This window comes from Zophobas morio, unplaced genomic scaffold, assembly GCF_036711695.1.
Source record: "Zophobas morio isolate AGI-343-1 ecotype UQ-CSIRO unplaced genomic scaffold, CSIRO_AGI_Zmor_V1 ptg000329l, whole genome shotgun sequence".
Lineage (NCBI taxonomy): Eukaryota > Metazoa > Arthropoda > Insecta > Coleoptera > Tenebrionidae > Zophobas > Zophobas morio.
The window spans coordinates 300,742-320,356 of record NW_026972433.1 but is presented as its reverse complement, the minus strand read 5'-3'; the positions used below and the strand labels follow the sequence as shown (position 1 = coordinate 320,356).

Sequence of the window (19,615 nt, the reverse complement as noted above, 5' to 3'; positions counted from 1 at the left end):
ATTCTTAGTTCTTCGCGACCGCTAATTCATTTTCTTTGAAAGTATACACAATCCCCACTCTGGAAGGTGGTACAAGCTGTAAAAAACCTATTTAAATACCTACCATACGGTAGTAGTGCTAAAAATCTCAAGTGAATACTAAGCACATATGGAGTTCCTATAGTATGACTAAGTATTCTACTTTTAAAAACTAACACCTTATTATCAGCCAGAAAGTTATGATTAATGTTAACAAAAGATATGAGGAATTACATGCAAAAAAGTAATGACAATTAAATTGAACACTTAGGATGCTTATAACCCTTCACAAAATAATATAAATATACGCTGGCAGACATTAGCAAAGCCTTTTATGTGTAAAGCTAGTAGAGAAAATATTAATATTTTTACCACCAAAATTGCACCGTATAGAACTTTTGTTGAATAGGCAGTCGGATGAGCTTTTTAAATATCACTACGAAGTCAGAAAATGAGTTTTTTAGGTCAATGTAGCTATTTTGACCTCAAGATGATCTCAAGACTCTTTTATAAGCAGTTGACTAAACTTAAAGAATATGAATATAGCTGATCTCTTCTGAATATTTGTGTCTTTTACTTTTGTGACAGAAGGACGATAGTTATTATATATACTTAAGACGATTAAAGTAACACAACGCACAAATTAAAAGAGGACTAAAACATCAACTTACCTACCGACTTCAAGGCTTTCTCGAACTTGATTTAAACTAAGCTTAAACGTACACAACTTAAAACAATTACCTGTGTTAGAATATAATACAAACCAGCAAAGCCTACCTGACCCCCCATAACCGCTGAACTAAACAAGAACCTGTTTAGTTTGAAGAAGTAAGATGAAGAATAAATAAGTATTGTCGACTACTTGAGCTTTATTGCAGCTTGCAAAAACCCTAATTTACTCTACACAGTCTCACAACTATAAGGTTTTTGCGCCCGAGTGGAGTATGAACCTAGCAATTACCAAACGTCCTCTTCCTCTCTATATTTCTATACCGTATAGAAATTTTTGCTTCTGTTGATTACACGAATAAAACTGGCAATACAATCTGCATCGTCTGCCAGCGGGCACATTGTGGGCGATAATTATGACCTCTTTAAGCAACATTAACAAAAGGGAAGTCTACAAGCTAGTATGCATACTTAGAAGTAAGCCATTCTCTCATAGAAATAAGAGTTTAGAGTAACCTTATTATTACCACTGCTACCTTCAATTTGTTAATGCAATGAGGTACACCAATAATGATAGTACATTAATTTAATGCAGTATCCATCTCCCCAAAAAATTTACATCATCTATTGGCATAGGATTCCACTATGCTTAGTTTTTGGTGACTCTAATACATTTTTTCTGCTAATACCTGACTGAGAATACGTTCACATTCTTTATAAAACGTTAACACAGTCTAAGACAAATTTTTTAATTTACCAGTTACTTAATACGCTCGTATAACAAAAATACTTCGCACTCAAACCGACGCAAAGCCTGCTTACGATATATAATAATAGCTAATAGCAAATCTTATTTAAGTCTTCACAAGCACATATATGTGAGTCATTTTAATTATGCTTAATCTTTTAACCCTAGTGTCTTCTTATTTATTATTAAACTTAAAAATGAGAGACAGCTCTCAGTTCTACGTGTTCCAACTTACACAACTTATAATATGCACCACCTCAAGCGGTTGCAGTTGCTTTGAGTCCTTTACGATGACAGTAACTTTCATGTAGATTGTGCCAGGCAACAGGGGTTGATGCTTTGCGCGCGCAGATCTGCCTCGATGATTGAGACGTTTTAGATCGTTATGGTTTCCAATGACCCTGAGTTAAATGGATTATCTTCTGACAATTAATATGTAAAATGATATAGTGTCTTGTAATGCATAAATGCTGGGATGTGATATCTTACGTAGTTGCTAAATATAGTTTATTTCCCTTAACGCCGACCTCCAAAACTCCCGTACAAGTAGCTTTTGGAAGAGTTTTACCAAAAACTAAGGGAATTATTTTTTTCGGGGTCTAGGAGAGGAAGCTGAAATAGGAAGTTCTTCATCGTTGCCCACGGTAATACAAATACTGGTATGGTGCTGTACATTTTGTAAAAATTTAAATGCGGCAGTGAAATAAAAATATGTTTGTTTTTATTTATATATTTTTACTGAGTTATTTTAGTGTTAGTTTTTTTCAGAGTACAGGCCGATTTTTAAAAGGCTTCAAGTCATTTGAAAACTTACGTACTCCTAGTATTTCAACGGTATGAAGTTGGGTAAGCTATCGGGTCTGTGCCCTAAACCCAAATACTTCTTTTTGTCTGGACAGTCTGGCGAAAATATAGATTTTAAGCCCAAACTAAAAGCTCTACTGCTGGCACCATCTCTGAATCTCTCAAGGCCCCTTAGCCCATAGTTATGAAGCAAAGCTAAGCGCGATGACATCAAGTCTGAAAGTGACCTAAGTATTCGATTTTCGAGATCACTAACAGCCAAATTTTAACGCTGCAAAAAAAAAGTAATTAATGCCATTAATATTAGAAAGGTATTGTAGAATATGCCACTGAGTAGGGAATTAGTGTAAGCCCCAGTTCATGAACAATTTTATAATTAAGACGCTTTAAGACGCTTGTTACCCAATATCCACAAATCTAACTCACATTTGTGAAACGCAACTAACGAGCTAATTTTTGCTCAAAAAATTGCTAACTTCAGGCGAATTTTTAGTCATTTTAAGTATTAAAAATTCTCAGTGGCTCCAATGTTTCACATGTACTTCTCACCTAGAATCTCGTCTAACATTTAATAGTTTTCCTCATTATTAGAATAGTAGTAACAATTGTTTTTGAACAGTAAAACGGGGTTGTATGTTTTAATGCACAAAAAAGACCTTTACTTTCGTAAGTAGAGTTAATTTTTTAACATTAATAGTTTTTTAGTCTTTATACGTAGACTTTTCTATGTCATTCGCATTTACCTTTTTCTGACTTGCTGTGTAGTTTTCTATATTTACCAAATAGCATGAAGTCGTATATGTTGTTTTATGTGACTTTCACTGAACTTTTAAATAAATTATTCAATTTCATTTAAAAGTTTTTTTACAAAACAAATGATTTTAAATTAATTTAAATAGAATTATTAAATATCCAGTTTTCTCAAAAGATAAGGGATAGCCAATATAGGAGCTTAGACTCTCAGTTGGTAGTTAAGTCAATTTGATTGGTTTCCTTTTTACTACCCTTATTAAAAGCGGACACTTCTGTTCCTACCTAGAAAAATGGTAACTGAATTTATAAGCATTTCTTGTAATAGTTTGTTAAGTTTCAAAGTAAATTACGAAGACCGGAGTAGTTTATTTTTACCCTTTTTTTACTAATATCTTTTCTTGTGGATATTTAAATTGTTTTTATATATCACATAACTAAGAGCATACCCTCGTGAAAACAATATATCTAAGTTTCTTCGGTGTGAAGTAAATATAGCTTAATAATGAGCGATGACATGGATAGCGGAATGTTTGGTTTTGTTTTATCATATATTAAAGTTCTATTTAATGTTATGCCGTTGCGTACTACAGCTCAGCTGCAATGCGCTTTAGAAGAGAAAAAATTAGAGATAAAAGAACTTCAAGCAATAATAGACAAATTAAAGGTTTAACGATAGTAATAACTTTAATTAATATAAATACTTATACTTCATTCTATTTAAAGGAAGAGCAACGAACTGATACAAAAAATTCTGAAATTTTTAAGTTATCCGAAAAAGGTTATAACAATTTATTTTAAAGTAGTTTAATTAATTTTAATTACAGTATACTTTATATAATTTATATTTCTTTTATTTTAAAAAAATTATGCTAGTGCTAAGAAAAATGTCAATTAAAGGATTAACTGATGCCTTTATTACTCTTTTTGAGGAGGCCGATTGGTGTTCTAACAATAAAACTAATTCTAAGGGAATTGAATTCTTTTTAGAAAAATGTACTTTTCAAAATTAATATTAATTTCTTTTTTGAATTTATATAAAACCAAGATTACACTTTGCTGAAATCTCATTTAACTAATTCATTGAATACTAAATTTTCTTTTAAGATCGCTCAACCGCTGAACTTATAAAAAATCAAAGACTTAGCTCTAAAAATTTTGAAATTATACAAAAGATTGGCCAGGGAACTTTTTCTGATGTATTATATTTATATATATATATAACTAATATATCTCTTTACTAAACATTCAGGCGTTATTAAAGTCAGTTTACTTCTTAAACAGAGAAAATCCCCCTTTTTAAATAATTAAAAAATCCACCGTAAAATATAATATTGCTTTTATATCAAACATAGTTTTCTTTATAAAAAACTATAACAAATTTTTGAATACATTAATTTTTCTCGTAATAAGGTTCTCTTTTCATAAAGATAACTCTTCTAAGGCCTTATTTTTTCCATCGACTAAGTAATTTAATATAAATTAGTTATTATTGGTTGCCAATCTCTCACGGTCAAAGTACAGGATCCATGTAATTTTCGTAGTATCTCCAGTTCAAGCAACCACCCTCTCCATAAATTTAAATGTCATAAATTATTCGTAAAAGGTCTTTAAGAACTTCACTAAACGTTCTTACTGTTGTTTCACATACAATCCAGTGACTATATTTTTAAAACTAACTTTTCTAACGAAAACTTTGTAATATAATTCTTAGATTTTTCTGGCGAAACTTATAGATGATTCCGGTGAGAAACCGTACGTTATAAAAAGGATCCAAAAATCTCAAACTTTTTCTGAGTCATCTGTATTATCTGTTTTGTTACTAAATTTTAAGTTCTGGAGTTTATACTTCTGTAAATTTTATTTTAATTTGCGGCATTTTTTTATTGTAATTAAAATACCCTCTTAAGTAACTTGGATTTTTTTTTTTAGCTTTATGCATTTTTGTATGGAAACAGCCGCGCGTATCAACGCTCAGCTAGTCTTCACTATTTTTAGCTTTTCTTACCTTTTAGAAATTAGTAATACTAAAATTGCTTAACCGAATAGGCATTTTGTTAAATTATATAATGAAGGCACATTACTGTACAAAACAAAATTGATGTGTTTTAAACACAATAACTTCTAATTTAAGATTAGTTTCTTTTTTTTTAAACGACAAAAATCATTATTAATTTTTTTCCTACGGTTAAATAATATTAGTAACGAAAAATTTACAGTATGTGTGGCCTACTGTAGAGTTGGATGTGTTCGTTCTGGCATCTCGGCTTGATTCTCCTGGCATAGCTGTTCTGGATGTACACTTGAGCGACTCTATAGCACACATACGACTTTGATCTTTTAAACTTTTCTAAGAGTGCCTTTCAAGACCCCTACTACCTGTATTTTGCTTTGGATTTTTATATTGGAGGTGTTTGGCGCTTTTTGCTGATATGCCGTTATCTTTATAATATTATAAAAATTCTAATAAACAAATTAAGGTGACCTTCTCGGGCTGCTTGAAAGAAAAGAACAGTTCAGCGAATCCTGGGCTCTTTTTTACTTCGCTGAGATGGCCATTGGCGTAAATACCCTTCATGGGCTTGGGTATATCCACCGGTGCGTTGTCTCTCCTGGCGTCCAGCATGGAGCGGACTTCTTATTTTTGCAAACCTGTAGAGACATTAAGGCTCAAAACTTCCTGCTGCACAGCTCGGGGCACGTGGTACTGACGGGCTTTGGCTCGGCGTGTCGTATGACCAATAGAAAGGTGTTTACTTTTTTAGGAAATTTCACATAAAATAGTGATTTATTTTGTTATTTTAGAGCGATCAAGCAATTTATGTAACGACAGAGTACATGTCTCCGGAATTAGTAAGGATGCTCCGCGGAGAGCACGTGGTATATGGTCCGAGGTTAGAATAACGCTAAACATGTAGAGTCTAGGGGTGTATTTCAGTGTTTAATGCTGGGAAAGATATGTGCATAATAATAATTTACATTAACAACAACAAATAATACCAAAATATCTGTTGCATTAAGTTTATTATAATTCCTTTTTTCGAAATATCCATATCTTGTAAGTCCAAAAGAACTTTACATTAATTTTTTTAACCATAACAAGTTAACCTCAACAACCTGCTTTTAACAATTATAACTATTAGCGTGGACTGGTGGTCACTGGGCGTTATTTTATACGAAATGCTGGTAGGAAGTACTCCATTTTCTGGTTAAACCAATAATAAATTATTACTTTATCTAGTATACATATATATATATATATAATAAAGGAGAAGAAGTGAACGCTTTTACTCTTACTTACCGAATAACAAACCACAAAGTAAATGTTTTAGCTATACAGTATAAAACTTTAAACTGTAATTTATATTTCGGTAAGACGGAGTTTTCGTTTCCTCCCGGCGCTTGTGTTTCGGAGGCTACCCAGCAATTAATAAAAGGGTCTCTTTTACTCTCATGAAGTGGGATTGATTATTTGTTTTTACTTGTGTAACTGCTGCGTGGCTCAGCTTGATTGAAGAAGAGCAGGCGAGAATGAACTTTGAGGACATTAAAAATCATGAAGTTTTTAAAAAAGTCGATTGGCAGTCCGCTGTTGAAAGTACGCGCCGTTTTCCCCTCTCATTTTGTCATGATTCTCATGAACCAATTGCGCGCGTTAGATTTAAGGGATTTAAGCACTACAAAGTCGAGTGGTCTCAACGTCCCCTTCAAACCAGAGGTATGTTCTCTTCTCTGTTTTTATAAATTTACTAACTACTCTAGTGTTATCATTGGTTGGCGGGTTAATGTAAGTTGTTGACTATTGGCTGAGAGAGAATGGAGTGTACTTTTTTGCTGCTTAATTTTTTTTTCATTTTACAGTTTGTTGGGGCCTTTGATACTACTTTTTTTGACGAATATGAAAAAGAAGATTTATGTGCTTACATATCTGAATAGTACTGATTTTTCTTGATTTCATTTATTATTAGGCTCAAAAACTTCATTATTTGACAAAGCAAGCGAGAGGGTGTACTTGCTTGTTTCTAATAATATTTTATACTATTACTTGTAAAAGATTTTAATATTAGCGCTATTTACTTTTTATTTACCCTGCACAAAAACGGCCAAAAAGAATTTTTTTTTTCCAAGTTCAGTATCTAAAACATAAATGTATTATGCAGATAACAATTTTTTGGTATTTATCACTTTTCTAAGTCAAACTTTGTTTAGTTTGGTTTCCTCTTTTGTAAAATATTCATTGGTATACTACAAAAGAAAACACGTGCTTCCTAATGCATTATTTGGTTTAGTCTATAAATAGTTCACCTTTAGTCATCACGTATACTACTTTAGCTTAAGTAATAATTTGCTTGAAATCTAAACTTTTTTTTCCCAATTTTCCATGTGCCATCTAAATTTTGGCCAATGAATTATTCTCATTAGTCGTCATGAATATCACTTTGGCAACTTTTTGCCTTATATGGAGTTTTATTATCAACGTACCGCCAAGACCACAGGCTCGCCTGCGGCAAAGAAACAAAAACCGGCAGCTTCCTCTGCAAAACTCTCTAAAAGTATTTTACCTTTATTAACTGTAAATACAAACTTTGATTGCTATTATTAGTTTCCAGCGGAAATGTGGGAGTGCAACACAAAGAAAAGTTATATTAATCCTTTTTTTGACCTTTATGTATTATGTATAACAAGTAATGGAAAAAAAATGTAGAAAAGAAAAAGAAATTGTTGAAAGAAGTAGAGAAATGGAGCCATTTGTAAGGACTAATAAAAATCGAAGAGTTAATTTTGATCATGAAAGTTTGAACTTTTACTTTATTAATTTATTTCTTAAAAAATTTTTTTTTATAGCAAGCGTTTGTATTTTTTTCAACTTTATTTCGTTATTTTGGCAGCTTTATTTTTTGAATACGTCAAACAAAACGATATTGATAACGTAAAGTTAATGGTGGAGAGAGGAATGGCCAGCGTCGATGCTCAAACAAAAAGTTTTAGTCAATCTCCTCTCCATATTGCCGTATTATCATATATAGTACATGAATTGCTTCTGAAAAAGTATTAATATTTTAGTATTAAATTTTTTCTAGATAAGTATTTGAAAGTTTTATGCAGAAAAGCGTTTTTATATTTAACATTCATTGTGTACTTTTATTTTCTATATACTTTCAAGTGTATGTTTAATGCGTACGAAGTGGCTGTTTTCTTAGTAGAACAAGGCGCCCCTCTCAACCAGCAGGATGACTTTCTTTGTACACCCCTTCATCTTGCTTTGGACGCTGGTAAATAATTCTATCAACTATGTATATCTGTAATTAGGACTAAAATTTACTTTTAAATTACGTATAAAACAACATTAGAGCAGCTCTAAAACTATTCACAAACGTTGAATATTTCAGTGAAAAACGATATAAAAGTTTTATCTAAATCAACCAAAAAGTAGTTACTAAGAATAAAGTTGTTCTTTTTATTTCTTAATAAATATTATAATGTTATTGTTGCAACTAAAGTGAATTTTTTTTACTATAATTATTTTACCACTGACTTTTACTAAAGAACATTAAATTTGTAAAAGTTTGTAACCATAATAAGTATAAAACTACATAATTATTATTATTACTAACTTATTTATAACAATAAAGCGGTAACGTTCGGCTTCATTACCCTGTAAAAAAAAAATTGTCCTTTTTATGTTAAAAGCTTCATTAAAATTTTTTCAAAACTTCACAATAATTATAAATAAGGAATTTGTTTGAGCCTTGAGCATTTCCTTAGGAAAGTTAAATGATAAATTATAGATAACTGTATATCACGGTAATGTACATTACTTACGCATGAAGTGTTGAACTCCAAAGCCAGCCAGTAGGAGAACGTACAGCATATGGAATGCTCTCGAGCTCAATTTCTTTAAGAGGAAAAATATTTTTATGATCAATAATGTTTTAAATTTATTTTTATACTCATCATTTTTTATTTCTCTTTATGAAACAATAAATAAAGTCGATATTTACTTATATATTAGATTAATTTTTAATTTACATAATAAATTTAAGGAAAGTAAAAATGTGGTGGGTAAAAAATATATTACGAATATAAGCTCCAGCATTAGTTTCCGAGGAAAATAAACTTATAATTTTTAAATATTGATTATCATGTAAAACGTAGAATTGATGTATTTTTCATCAAAAAGTATACTCGCGATTTTATTGTAATCAATACAAGTTATATTCCTTGATAACTTGAAAAGCATTTGTATGATCTCCTTACGAAAAGTTATCGAGGAGCAGCTCTAAACAAAGTTAACCTTTAAATATAAAAATTATGCAGGCTCGAAAAAATTATCGCTGTACTTACTCGCTTGCGGAGCAGACGTCACCATCCCAGACGGCGAAAACTTAAAGGTTACCGAAAAAACGCAGGATCCAGAAATCCTTGATGGTTCGTCTTATATAGTTTTTGCTTATTATTTTTTTTATTATATTATTTTGCGTTACTTGAAGTGAAATTATGTAAATTTGGTAAACGATACGTTGATTATAAAATATTCCAATAGCATATTATGCTTAATAAAATTATAATCGACTCAATGTAAATTTTCTGATTATTGTTATAATTTTATAAAAAAAAATTAAATAATTTATTAGCGATACGTAGGGGTGTTGTTTCTGTAGTTTTACCTCTAATAATTATATTAAAATATTAGTTCTAATAAATTTGCTCCACCTGATAATCTAGCATTTCTAAGTTATAAAAGTTTATACTTATATACCTATTATATTATAATTGGTATATTTATCAAAGTCGTTATAACAATTTTTAATGTAACAAGAAGAAATTAATTTTATTTAATTAGCTATTTTTTAATTTAAGTTATTAATTTTTTTGTTGAAAGGCTATCACGAATAACTACAGAAAAAGAAATATAATTTTGAAAACCTAATAATTATTAGTTTTAATAATTTAAATTAAATTTCTAACAAACTAACATTAGAATATAGATTATTTCTATATCCATAATTACACGTTTTATTAAAAAATATTAAAGTTTACAGGAAAAAATTGGAAAATTACAATTAAAAACAAATAAATTCTATTTTCAATAAAAGAAAATTTATCAGTCTTACACGAATTTTTTTTTTGTTTACAATTCTAATTTTTAAAGCTATTCATATATTGCTCCTCCGCCAACACTTTTCTTTTATTTATTTACTTTTTTGTAAATCTTTTATTTGACTTTAAATACTTTTAATTTTATATATATATTTCTACAATTATTTTGTTATTTTACTTTTGTTCGTACTTCTATTCCTATATGCAAAGTTTATAAGTTTTATCAAAGTTAATTTTAAGGATTATTACAACTTTATATTTATCTTTTCTTATTTATTTTCAACACTTTCCTCTACTTTATTACAACTTTTTATATCTATTTAAACCTTAATATAAAAAATTGAAATTATTTGTTTTTAAATTTTGTATTTAAAGTATACTTAATTTCTTTCACTCTTTCATATATATTTATTTTTTTAATAAGTTTTGTTTATTCTGCCTTAACGTTTAGAAAAGTTATTATTAAAGTTTTCTAACTCAATAAATTTCTTTTATTTTTTTAAAAGTTAAAATTTAATAAAAATTTTAATCTAATTTAAATTTATAACTTTCCTCACTTAAAATTTTTGGTTATATTATCTACTTATGTTTCGTTTTTGATTCCACCCAAAATTTACTTTGTAAATAATCTTTGCAGCGCATTCAATATATTCTTTATAGAATTTGAAACGTTATACGACTGTAGTGTTTGTTTAATTTTTTTTTTTGGATTATGAAAGTGTAGAAGTTTATAAAACCTAATTAATACTTCATTAGTAAATTTTTTAATAGTATATATTTGTATTTTATATTTTTTTACTAAGAAAACAAAAGGAACGCCTTATTCTTATTAACAAAAAAAAAGATTTTTATAACTTATAAACCTTCTTTAAACGAATTATTCTTTTTTAAGCGATTGAACGACTGATGAAATAATTTGCTTTGCATAAGAAAAATCCCGCAATGGTTTGAGGTTGACTTCTCGGAAAACTACTCCAATAGTTCAAAAGAGAAATATATGGTTTATTTTTAAATTGTTAACTTTAAATTTATAATACAAATAAAGAAATTTTGAATTGTGTTATAACTTAAACTTCATAAGAGTATATAAAAGATTCTTTAAAAAAAAAATTAATAACCACAAGTGAAAAGTATAAAGTACAGTTTTAAAACATATTAGTGACAATATTCAATTTTTGGGCGGTGACTAGTTTAGCACTACTTTATTAGTGCCCTTGTTAAGGACTTCCTTGAATGAAAAGTTTGTTTTATGTAACCAACCGATCGAGTTAAAATTATATATCGAACTATGACCTTCTCCAGAATATTATAAAGTACTTTGGCTTAAAAATTGTACTGTAACATCCACTTGCGAATTTCCATTTAAAGGTAAATGTAAATTGAACGCAACAGTTATTTTTTTGGTTTAAATTTTAAGTATATCATTAAAAGCCCAACTACGGCTCTCTAAGTGTGAATTACGATGTTTAAAAAAAAAGTAATTGTGCTAAAGGGTAAACAGAAAAATATACTTTACTTTTTTAATTTTTTTAACATCTTTGAATAAGATCTATAATTGTTATTATCATTAAGCTACTACCATTCCTTTGTCCATTTAAAAAAAATTAGTTTAGGAGCTACGTTCTTTAGATTGCTTACAAGTTTAAAACTTTAAAAATATAAAAGCTTGTTCGCACTTATTAAAATGCTTTTAAAATTAAAGTTATAGTTTTTATAAGCAAACGTAATCACAGTTACAAAAAGGATGAATTCCCTTTATTTCCGTTGCATTCTTTTTCTAACACATAAAATTTCTGTCGAAAACTTTCCTAACTTTCGTACTTTATAATTAGTAAGATCAACTCCTCTTAAAATAATTTCTGATATTATAAAACTCTCCTTTAATGCTCAAAAATTCATCTATCCTCAACAACTTAGTTAATAGTAGGTTAAGGCTAATATTAAATCGTTAACTACATTTTACCATATAATTATCTATTAGAAATTATATTATATATCTTAAAGAAAATTATAATTTCCCTTCACAAGAACAAACTTTTGCATTATGTAAATTTTTACCGAGTTATTTTCAGTAAATTTCGAAAAGAAAAAAAAAAGATCCTTTTTAAGCTTTTTACACTTTATATAAAGAAATTGGACATAAAAACTTTGACCAAATGTCTCAAAGTTTTACATGGAACAATAAATAAAATTACTAAACTTGGATAATTAACATTTGAATTTTTTTTTGGAATGCAATAAATTCAAAAAGTGTTTAGTACCTTGCCAGCACGAACACTTCGTATTTTTAGAAAATTTAAGTTGTACTAGGAAAAAAGATCCTTAGTAAGTTTAATTATATATATCGACGAGCGGCCAGTGTAGCAAGTTGTTAAGGTAAGATTGTATAACGATATTTCATGCTTGGGATAACTACTTAATAAAGGTTATTGCCTACTCCACAAATATTTTTTATTAAAAAAACTAGTCTTTGGGTAGAAAATATGATTTTTCTATTAATCCCAATTTATTTGAAAAAATTATTTCTAAATTAAAGCTTAAACTGTGCGGTTGAATTTATGATATAAATAGTAGATAAGTACGCCGTATTTGTTGAGCTAAAGTTGAGGAAAATTATCATGAAAAACAACAAAAGTTTAAGTTTAAAAGTACAGTATGAGACCAAAGTTAGAGAATTCTACTATTATACAAAGTATTGAACTAAAATTAATAAAAACTTGTTAATAGTAACACCAGGGCAGGGAAAGTATAGCAAAAAAATTTGCATAGCCTACACAAAAACTTGTAAGTGGAAAGAGATAAATTTCTTTTGTAAAAAGGAGAAGAGTGAGAAGAGTCTCAAAGGATGCAAACGGCGATGTACACTAAATACACTTTCTAATAATTAAGTAATACCCATTAGCGCTGCTTTGATAGTGTCCCGTCATAAGGAAGGAGTAAAAAATTTACTATACCACAAAAAAAGCGTGTAACTTTACCTGCAACTGTTTTCGAACTAACTGCTTTTTCTTTCTATTCCTTTTTTGTCGTTGCTAACATCAGTGATAAATGGGCAATATTGGTGGTCATTACTTATTTAATTTTTCGTTAACCTTTCTAATATTATTTAAATAAAAAATGACTCATAGTATAATAAGTTCAGTTTTTTTGTGAATAGTTTTACATTTTTTATTTATTTTTAACTTTTGTATAAATTTTACTCTAGCCTTGCTGATGTTTCGGCGTAGAGTAATATATAATAATATTAGTCTTAAGAATTTCGCTGAGAAAAAGGGGTTTTCTTATAACTGTATGTCCACTGTAGCAAACGAAAGTAGCACGATTTTTTAATTACTTTTAGCACTCATATTTTAGTAAAATATTTTTTTACTTATATAGGTAATAACTTTAAAGATCCTTTTAATGTTCAACTACTAGATGATCGCCTTCATAAATATCTCTTTGGAGATAAAGTTTATGAAGTAACTAAAGAGAAGATAAAAATAGCGACAAGTGAATAATTAATATCACTGTCTATTCTCAAGGGCTTTTATATTTATATGTCATAAGGACTTTTGGAGCGGCACAATTTGGGAACGCAGAGATTAAAACCATTTCCGCCGGTTGATCAGTTGGAGTTACCTCCTTTAGACGGCGATGTTATAACTTATCTTAACGATGTTGCCCAGAAACAATGCGTACTTAATTAGATTTTGAAATAAACTGGTATACAATAATTTTTGGTCCAAAGGAGCCCTATAAACAGTATTCTATGAATCTCAGTACGTTAAAACCTAGCCCAATGCCTAAAGAATGGCGCCTCTCCAGCGGCTGGACCCGTTATGATACTATCTCTTCCGGGGCTGCAGCCAAAGGTTTTTATTAAAGCACAGTTTTGTTAATCTTTTGGTTAGATCTGCTCACCAGGCGAACGTGTCTCGGCGCCTCTGGGTAACGCGATGGTCTTCGACGTGGAAGTAAACTTTAGGGAATCCCAGTACCCTGTCATAGCAGTAGCGTTGTGTTATGAGAATGTTCAGCAAGACGGACAAGATCCCGATAGTACCTTCGTTAACGGGGTCTGGTATTCATGGTGTAGTTCAAACTTAGTATCTCTTCCAGGTACCGAATTTGCGCGTTTTTGCGTGTATTTCTTTTATTTAAAACCATTATAAATTGGTATAAGTAGGGAGCAGGGAATCTATTTACAAAAGAGTTAATGAGCTGGTACTTTTTTAATGGAGTTCTTATTTTTTAATGTTTCTTTAATATTATTTTACCAAGATTCCACTAAGCCGTCGTAAACCGCATTTGATAGTTGGGCATAACATATGGTCACTCTACTCACTATTACCGCTGACTACGAATTCTACTTTTCTCACTTTTCAGCTATGACAGAGCCCGGCTCGAGTGCGAGTATACTTTTGAGGAATCCAACAATCGGTTTTTAGATACTATGAGCATGCACATCTCTCTAAATGGTTTTGTTTATTTATTAAACTCTGCTTACCAGAATTTTGCTGGTGAATAATATTTTTTTACAGGATTGACTGCAGCTCAGAAAAGACTATTACTTAAACTTCGTAAAGCCACAGCTCTCGGGACGGCGTCTGAAGAGAAACTTGTAAGAATTAGAGACATGTGGACCAAGGTGGCAGCCCTGAACAGTTTGAAAGATGTCTATAGGCTTTATATTAAAAAAGAATTGGATAAGGTTTACAGTTGAGATTTCCTGCAGACCGCTGCTCATACGTTACTGGGCTAGACCGCAAGAGACCTTTTTGTGGAGGGATCCTTAGAAGATATTAAAGAAAACGCGCAGGCAACACTTTCGTCGATATTTATTTACTATTCAAGATTGCATATATCACTCTGTAGGACTGTTTTCGCTACTGCGCCGCTGACGTGCTTGCGACGCTTGAGGTACTCTAGCGCCTGCCACTTCTGGCAGAATAGCACATAACGGTGAAAGCTTGAAAGGTTTACCAGAAAATGTACGACCAATATTTTGAGGCCTGTCCTTCGCCCGCCACCTTCGCTGGTCGCTTTTCCCTCTAGCACGACGGCCTTAACCACTGTTCTGACTTCTTACTGATGAGCAGGCACCTTGTTGCTTTCGACGCCTGTTTTGCCGGTCAAAAAGGCTACTTTTGAATATTATATAGCGAGATGCGATGGTTTTCTCGTTAACACTAATGAATATTCATAACAATGTCCGAACGGTTATTATAAAGCAAAACTAAAGGAAACCGAGGAGATGGTCATTGGCACACTTAAAAAACTTCTCAACGAGGCCTTGAAAAAAGTTTGTTTATCAATCTGCTTCTCTCCATCGCCTCATATTTTACTATTTGTACAGAATCCTTCTGAAATAGAAAAGGACCCGTTTCTTAATCATTTAGACTGGAGTTTGCCAAAAGGTAATCATCAACCCCACTTACTCGTCACACGCTTTCAATCATATAAGGAAAACTGAGACGGCATGCCCTCCAAAATAAGCCCAAATGGTAAACGCGCCTCCTATTTTCCAGCTGTGTGTTTCCGAGCATCGTGTGACAGGTATCGCGACCTGTGCGACCGGACGGGGACGCCTGTCATGACTTTGAGAAAAGTTCGTTTATTGCACTTCCCCCAGGCCATGTGCTTTGCTTTGACTTCGGCGTGAACGCTACAGAGAATCACTCCATATCTCCTTCGGATGAGGTGGGACGGGTTTCCTATATATTATCACAAGCCGGTAAGTAAGGCTACGCGGATTGCCGACGGACCAACCTTCTCACGCTACCCTTCAGAACCGAACATGGGGCTTTGATCACCCGACTACCGGCTTCCATCAGCTGCCCCGCCGCGATAAAGAGCATGCAAAGACAGGCACGCCCTTAGCGAAGGTCCCTGCTTAGTTTATATTATCGGGCGTTTTTGTTGATTGGACCTTCTTCGTAGCCAGACTTTCCAATTTGAAATAGAACAATCGAAACTCAAAGGACGGCAGGAGGCTATACCCATCCTCAATGCGGGTTGCTGCTGTCTGCTAAGCTCCTTTGAAAGGCCTTTTGTCTTCCTGCTTGTTTGTAGCGATCGAGACTTCGTATTGGATTGGCACAAGAAAACGTGCCAATGAGCAGTTTATCCACGACGGTTTCCAAGAAGTGTTAAGTTTCTCGCCTCTCTGCTTACCAGAGTGCATTTCTCCAGATATAATCATCCCCATGCTGGTTCCTTCCGGCACCATCACCCGGAGAGCAGTAGAACCTCTGGTTCTGCCGCATACCTCTCTTTTGGTTGTTCTCAGCTAATTAACAGCCTTTACGAACCATTCCAGTGGTTGACTGCCAGCAGCCCCAAAATGAACAGGATTGGATCCGAGCTGAAAGCGCAAGTGCGAGCCCCCAAAGGTCGACACCCCTTTTGCTATACGCCTAATTGTGTTTGAATGCCGTTGGCGTTATGATGTGAAGGCTACTACTTTGTGGGCTCGGACGTTGATTCGCAGGAGTTGTGGATAGCCGCCGTGTTAGGGGATGCTTACTTCACTGGTCTCTCCACGTGCGCGCTCTCGATGTTGGTTAACCTCCAATTTCTATAGGATTGCATGGGAGCACTGCGTTGGGTTGGATGACCGTTTCCGGTGAGACTTCGGTAGAGACGCTCTATTGGCAAATGACTTATCTTGGCACTATTCTTAAGGGGAAAAGTCTTTCAAAACTGATCTCCATTCGCGCACCGCCGAGCAAATTGCAGGTAGACCACATGCTTCTGGCCTATCAGAAAAGTGCTGAATGCTTTATAGTGAGCCGAGACGTTGCCAAGATTTTCAACTACGGGCGTATATATGGTTCCGGCGTGAGGTCTTCTACTCAGAGGTCACATGCTCCCGCGCTGCTCTATTAACGTGTACTCTCTACCAGCTCCGCTCGGCGCATGCTAATCAATAGTATTCCCGATCTTACCTTATCGGAGGCTGACGAGAAGGTCTTGTTCAGCTGTTGGTCTCACACTTCTGCCCTTTTGTTATAATCTGTTGCAGGCCCACGATCTCTATAAATCCACTAAAGGCCATAAAGTCATGTGTACCGTAAAGTAGTAAGTATTGTTGCTTTTGAAGATTGGCTTCATGGACTTAAACTTTGGCTTATTATTTAGCGACAGCGAAAGATTTAGTGAGCTTTACGTTTGGCGGGCAGCAGGTGGCTGTTCCAGTCTACTCTGGGTTGGCGGCTCCGAATCGCACATGTTTAACAGGTTTTTATTCATTGGCCATGTTTACAGCAGCTTTCCACACGAGTGCTTGCCCTTTTTTTGCCGAATGAGCTAATATCTATAATATAGTCTTGAACAGGTCGTCAATTCAACCTATCCGCGAACTCCTTTTTTAGGGAGTGGTATCTCTAATATGCTGAAAAGCTCTGTCGTACGCATTGTTGTACTCGTCTTCATGTGAATTGTATTTGTCTCTGGTTATGCTAGGCCGGCAGTAACTATTCGACGTCGAGGGTCAACTGGGTTGTCCAGAGTTCGGCGGTTGACTTCTTACACCTTCTTTTAGTGTCAATGGAACATTTTTGCAAGCGTTATTGTATCCGTTACAAGTAAATGTTTGTTCAAGCTACCAGATAAACTGCCCTGAGCTAGTTTTTCCCTTCAAGGTTTGTTATAAGTATTCACGACGAAGTCCGCTTTTTGGTTTCGGAGAGAGACCGCTACAGGGCTGCGCTTGCTCTGCATCTGTCCAATCTCTATGTAAGGTTGGTGCTGCGCCTTTGAGCCACGTAACTGCATCGCTGTTTGTTGAATGTTCTTGTTTGGACAGGGCTTACTTCTCCATGCGTCTGGGGATGCACGACCTACCCATGGTACCTCTATGTATGCACTCATTGTCTTTTGTTCCCGTCTGACCCCTTCCGCCAAGTCCGTCGCCTTCTTTTCTAAAGTTGACGTGGATAAGGTCCTAAGGAAGGAGGTGCCTCTGCTTACCACTTTTCTTTTCCGGCGTCTGATTGGCTTGCAGGTCAACTTAGAGAGTGTGACTCCCAGCAACCCAATTCCTTTGCCGTGCGGTATATTTTTTTATGTTACAGTACTTTTTTGGTTTGAATTTTATTGTTTTAAAGTCGGTGAAAGTTTAAGTATTTACGAGGTTTTGAAGAAGACTAACGGCAGTTTACTCCTAAATAAGCAACCTCCTCTAGAATCTACAGAGGCAGTTGGTAGTTTCTCCGAATAGCTTTATTAATCAGCTGTTCTGTGTTACAACCTTCAGATCGTGCATGGAAGAAGCATTCGGAGCTTGAGAGGCGCGCTATGGTATGGAGCTCGCAGCCTTATTCAGCCCATAATATTCAATTTTTTTCGGTTAGAATACTTTTTACAAGCAACTGAAACCCGCCCTGGCCAACAGAAGCACCGAACTCGATACTACTAGTATCTCACGTTTAAATATTTTTTTACAAACTTTAAATGACTATCAACAGTTTTACTGAACATCAACTTATCTATTTTCTCCCTTAATACTTAGTTTTTGGCTTATTCTTTCACTCAGCTTCTTTAGTTGGACTATTAATATTTTAAAGCACTCTATACGCAGCATTGCTTAATTATATTAAGTTTGCAGTGTACAACTTATCTCCACATTATTTTTTCAGACACAACCGCATATCGTGAAGTGAAAATTATGAAAAATGGCGTTCAATATTACTTGTGCCCATTTTGTTTAAAAAAATTAAAAACGAAAAAGGGGCTTTCGCTTCATGCGTCTACTTGCTCTCGGCAGCCCTCCGGAGCCATCCAATAAAAATTAGCATTGCTTTCTAGTGTATAATACACTTCTAACTACCTTTATATCTATATCAAGGTAGGTGCTGGTAGTATATAGGAAAGTATTTGCAGCGGGCTGTGGGCTCCGCAGCGAGTCCAGCTTTGTTAGCTAATAAATGTTTAGTGTATTCACGAGAGAAGATTTAAATAAGTGTCTGGGAAGTAGAGTCTTGCACATGGTAGCTTTTGACTTCTACACCATCTTAAACTTGGGCTACTTTGGATGGTAGTCGGAGTCCTTTAATTCTAGAGGAAATGGCTCAAGTCTTCTAATTTTTATAGTACTATAAAAATATTCCTTAGTCTCTAGTGAATATTATAGCCTTCAAAAGTATTGCTCCCACACAGTGCAGGAATCTCGGCCTTACTGTGGTGTTCTTTTTTTTTTAACAAAGGCTGTCTATATTTTGCGGGTAGCCGTTTCCTTTCTAACTATTTCAGTTTAAGGTTAGCTGGATAACACCTCTTTTTTTAACTTTAATTCGTTTTTCAAGGATCTCCGTGGTGGTAAATAATTCTATTTCGAATTTTTTTTCGTCCTTTGGCGCTTGTTCGACAGCACCGGAATACTATAACAGGTTGAATATGGAAAGTCATCTTACCAGGTTTGAGAGTTGTAGCTCAGCAGTTTAAACCATTGACGCGTAAACTTTTGGCCTTTTGCTCGATTCTTACCAACGCGGCTTGTTCCATCTCGCCCTATTTTTAGGCTATGCAATCTGAAGGGCTACA

At 33.3% G+C, this 19,615-nt stretch overlaps 2 protein-coding genes and 1 long non-coding RNA gene across 3 annotated transcripts; all 3 read left to right on the top strand.

The window, feature by feature from the left end:
• Positions 1-3,405: 3,405 nt before the first annotated feature.
• LOC135120024 (uncharacterized) lies at positions 3,406-3,770 on the top strand. The gene is made up of 3 exons (XR_010278471.1): positions 3,406-3,525; positions 3,583-3,656; positions 3,716-3,770. It is a non-coding gene; the product is annotated as an uncharacterized LOC135120024 (long non-coding RNA).
• A 131-nt stretch (positions 3,771-3,901) lies between these two features.
• Positions 3,902-11,057, top strand: LOC135120023 (serine/threonine-protein kinase MRCK gamma-like). Its single transcript, XM_064044382.1, has 21 exons — positions 3,902-3,985; positions 4,097-4,188; positions 4,704-4,793; positions 5,209-5,286; positions 5,345-5,399; positions 5,470-5,587; positions 5,648-5,738; positions 5,795-5,883; positions 6,133-6,197; positions 6,259-6,308; positions 6,366-6,427; positions 6,496-6,587; positions 6,649-6,707; positions 6,851-6,924; positions 7,412-7,542; positions 7,593-7,629; positions 7,695-7,783; positions 7,879-8,000; positions 8,154-8,262; positions 9,308-9,418; positions 10,983-11,057. Exons 6-21 carry the CDS (start codon positions 5,541-5,543, stop codon positions 11,003-11,005), a joined length of 1,251 nt encoding a protein of 416 aa, XP_063900452.1. The 5' UTR covers positions 3,902-3,985; positions 4,097-4,188; positions 4,704-4,793; positions 5,209-5,286; positions 5,345-5,399; positions 5,470-5,540; the 3' UTR covers positions 11,006-11,057.
• A 2,018-nt stretch (positions 11,058-13,075) lies between these two features.
• LOC135120003 (uncharacterized) lies at positions 13,076-18,860 on the top strand. Its single transcript, XM_064044362.1, has 41 exons — positions 13,076-13,154; positions 13,296-13,403; positions 13,469-13,582; positions 13,640-13,767; positions 13,821-13,944; positions 13,997-14,191; positions 14,259-14,296; positions 14,354-14,403; positions 14,459-14,550; positions 14,614-14,783; positions 14,835-14,891; positions 14,948-14,992; positions 15,050-15,110; positions 15,172-15,246; positions 15,304-15,374; positions 15,429-15,489; positions 15,537-15,576; positions 15,629-15,680; positions 15,744-15,806; positions 15,862-15,957; positions 16,017-16,086; positions 16,145-16,207; positions 16,265-16,326; positions 16,392-16,464; positions 16,528-16,605; positions 16,656-16,697; positions 16,757-16,810; positions 16,860-16,917; positions 16,978-17,041; positions 17,097-17,152; positions 17,213-17,311; positions 17,399-17,480; positions 17,537-17,658; positions 17,716-17,814; positions 17,880-17,922; positions 17,979-18,029; positions 18,078-18,126; positions 18,181-18,276; positions 18,330-18,373; positions 18,427-18,490; positions 18,712-18,860. Exons 1-41 carry the CDS (start codon positions 13,139-13,141, stop codon positions 18,858-18,860), a joined length of 3,174 nt encoding a protein of 1,057 aa, XP_063900432.1. The 5' UTR covers positions 13,076-13,138.
• Positions 18,861-19,615: the final 755 nt, after the last annotated feature.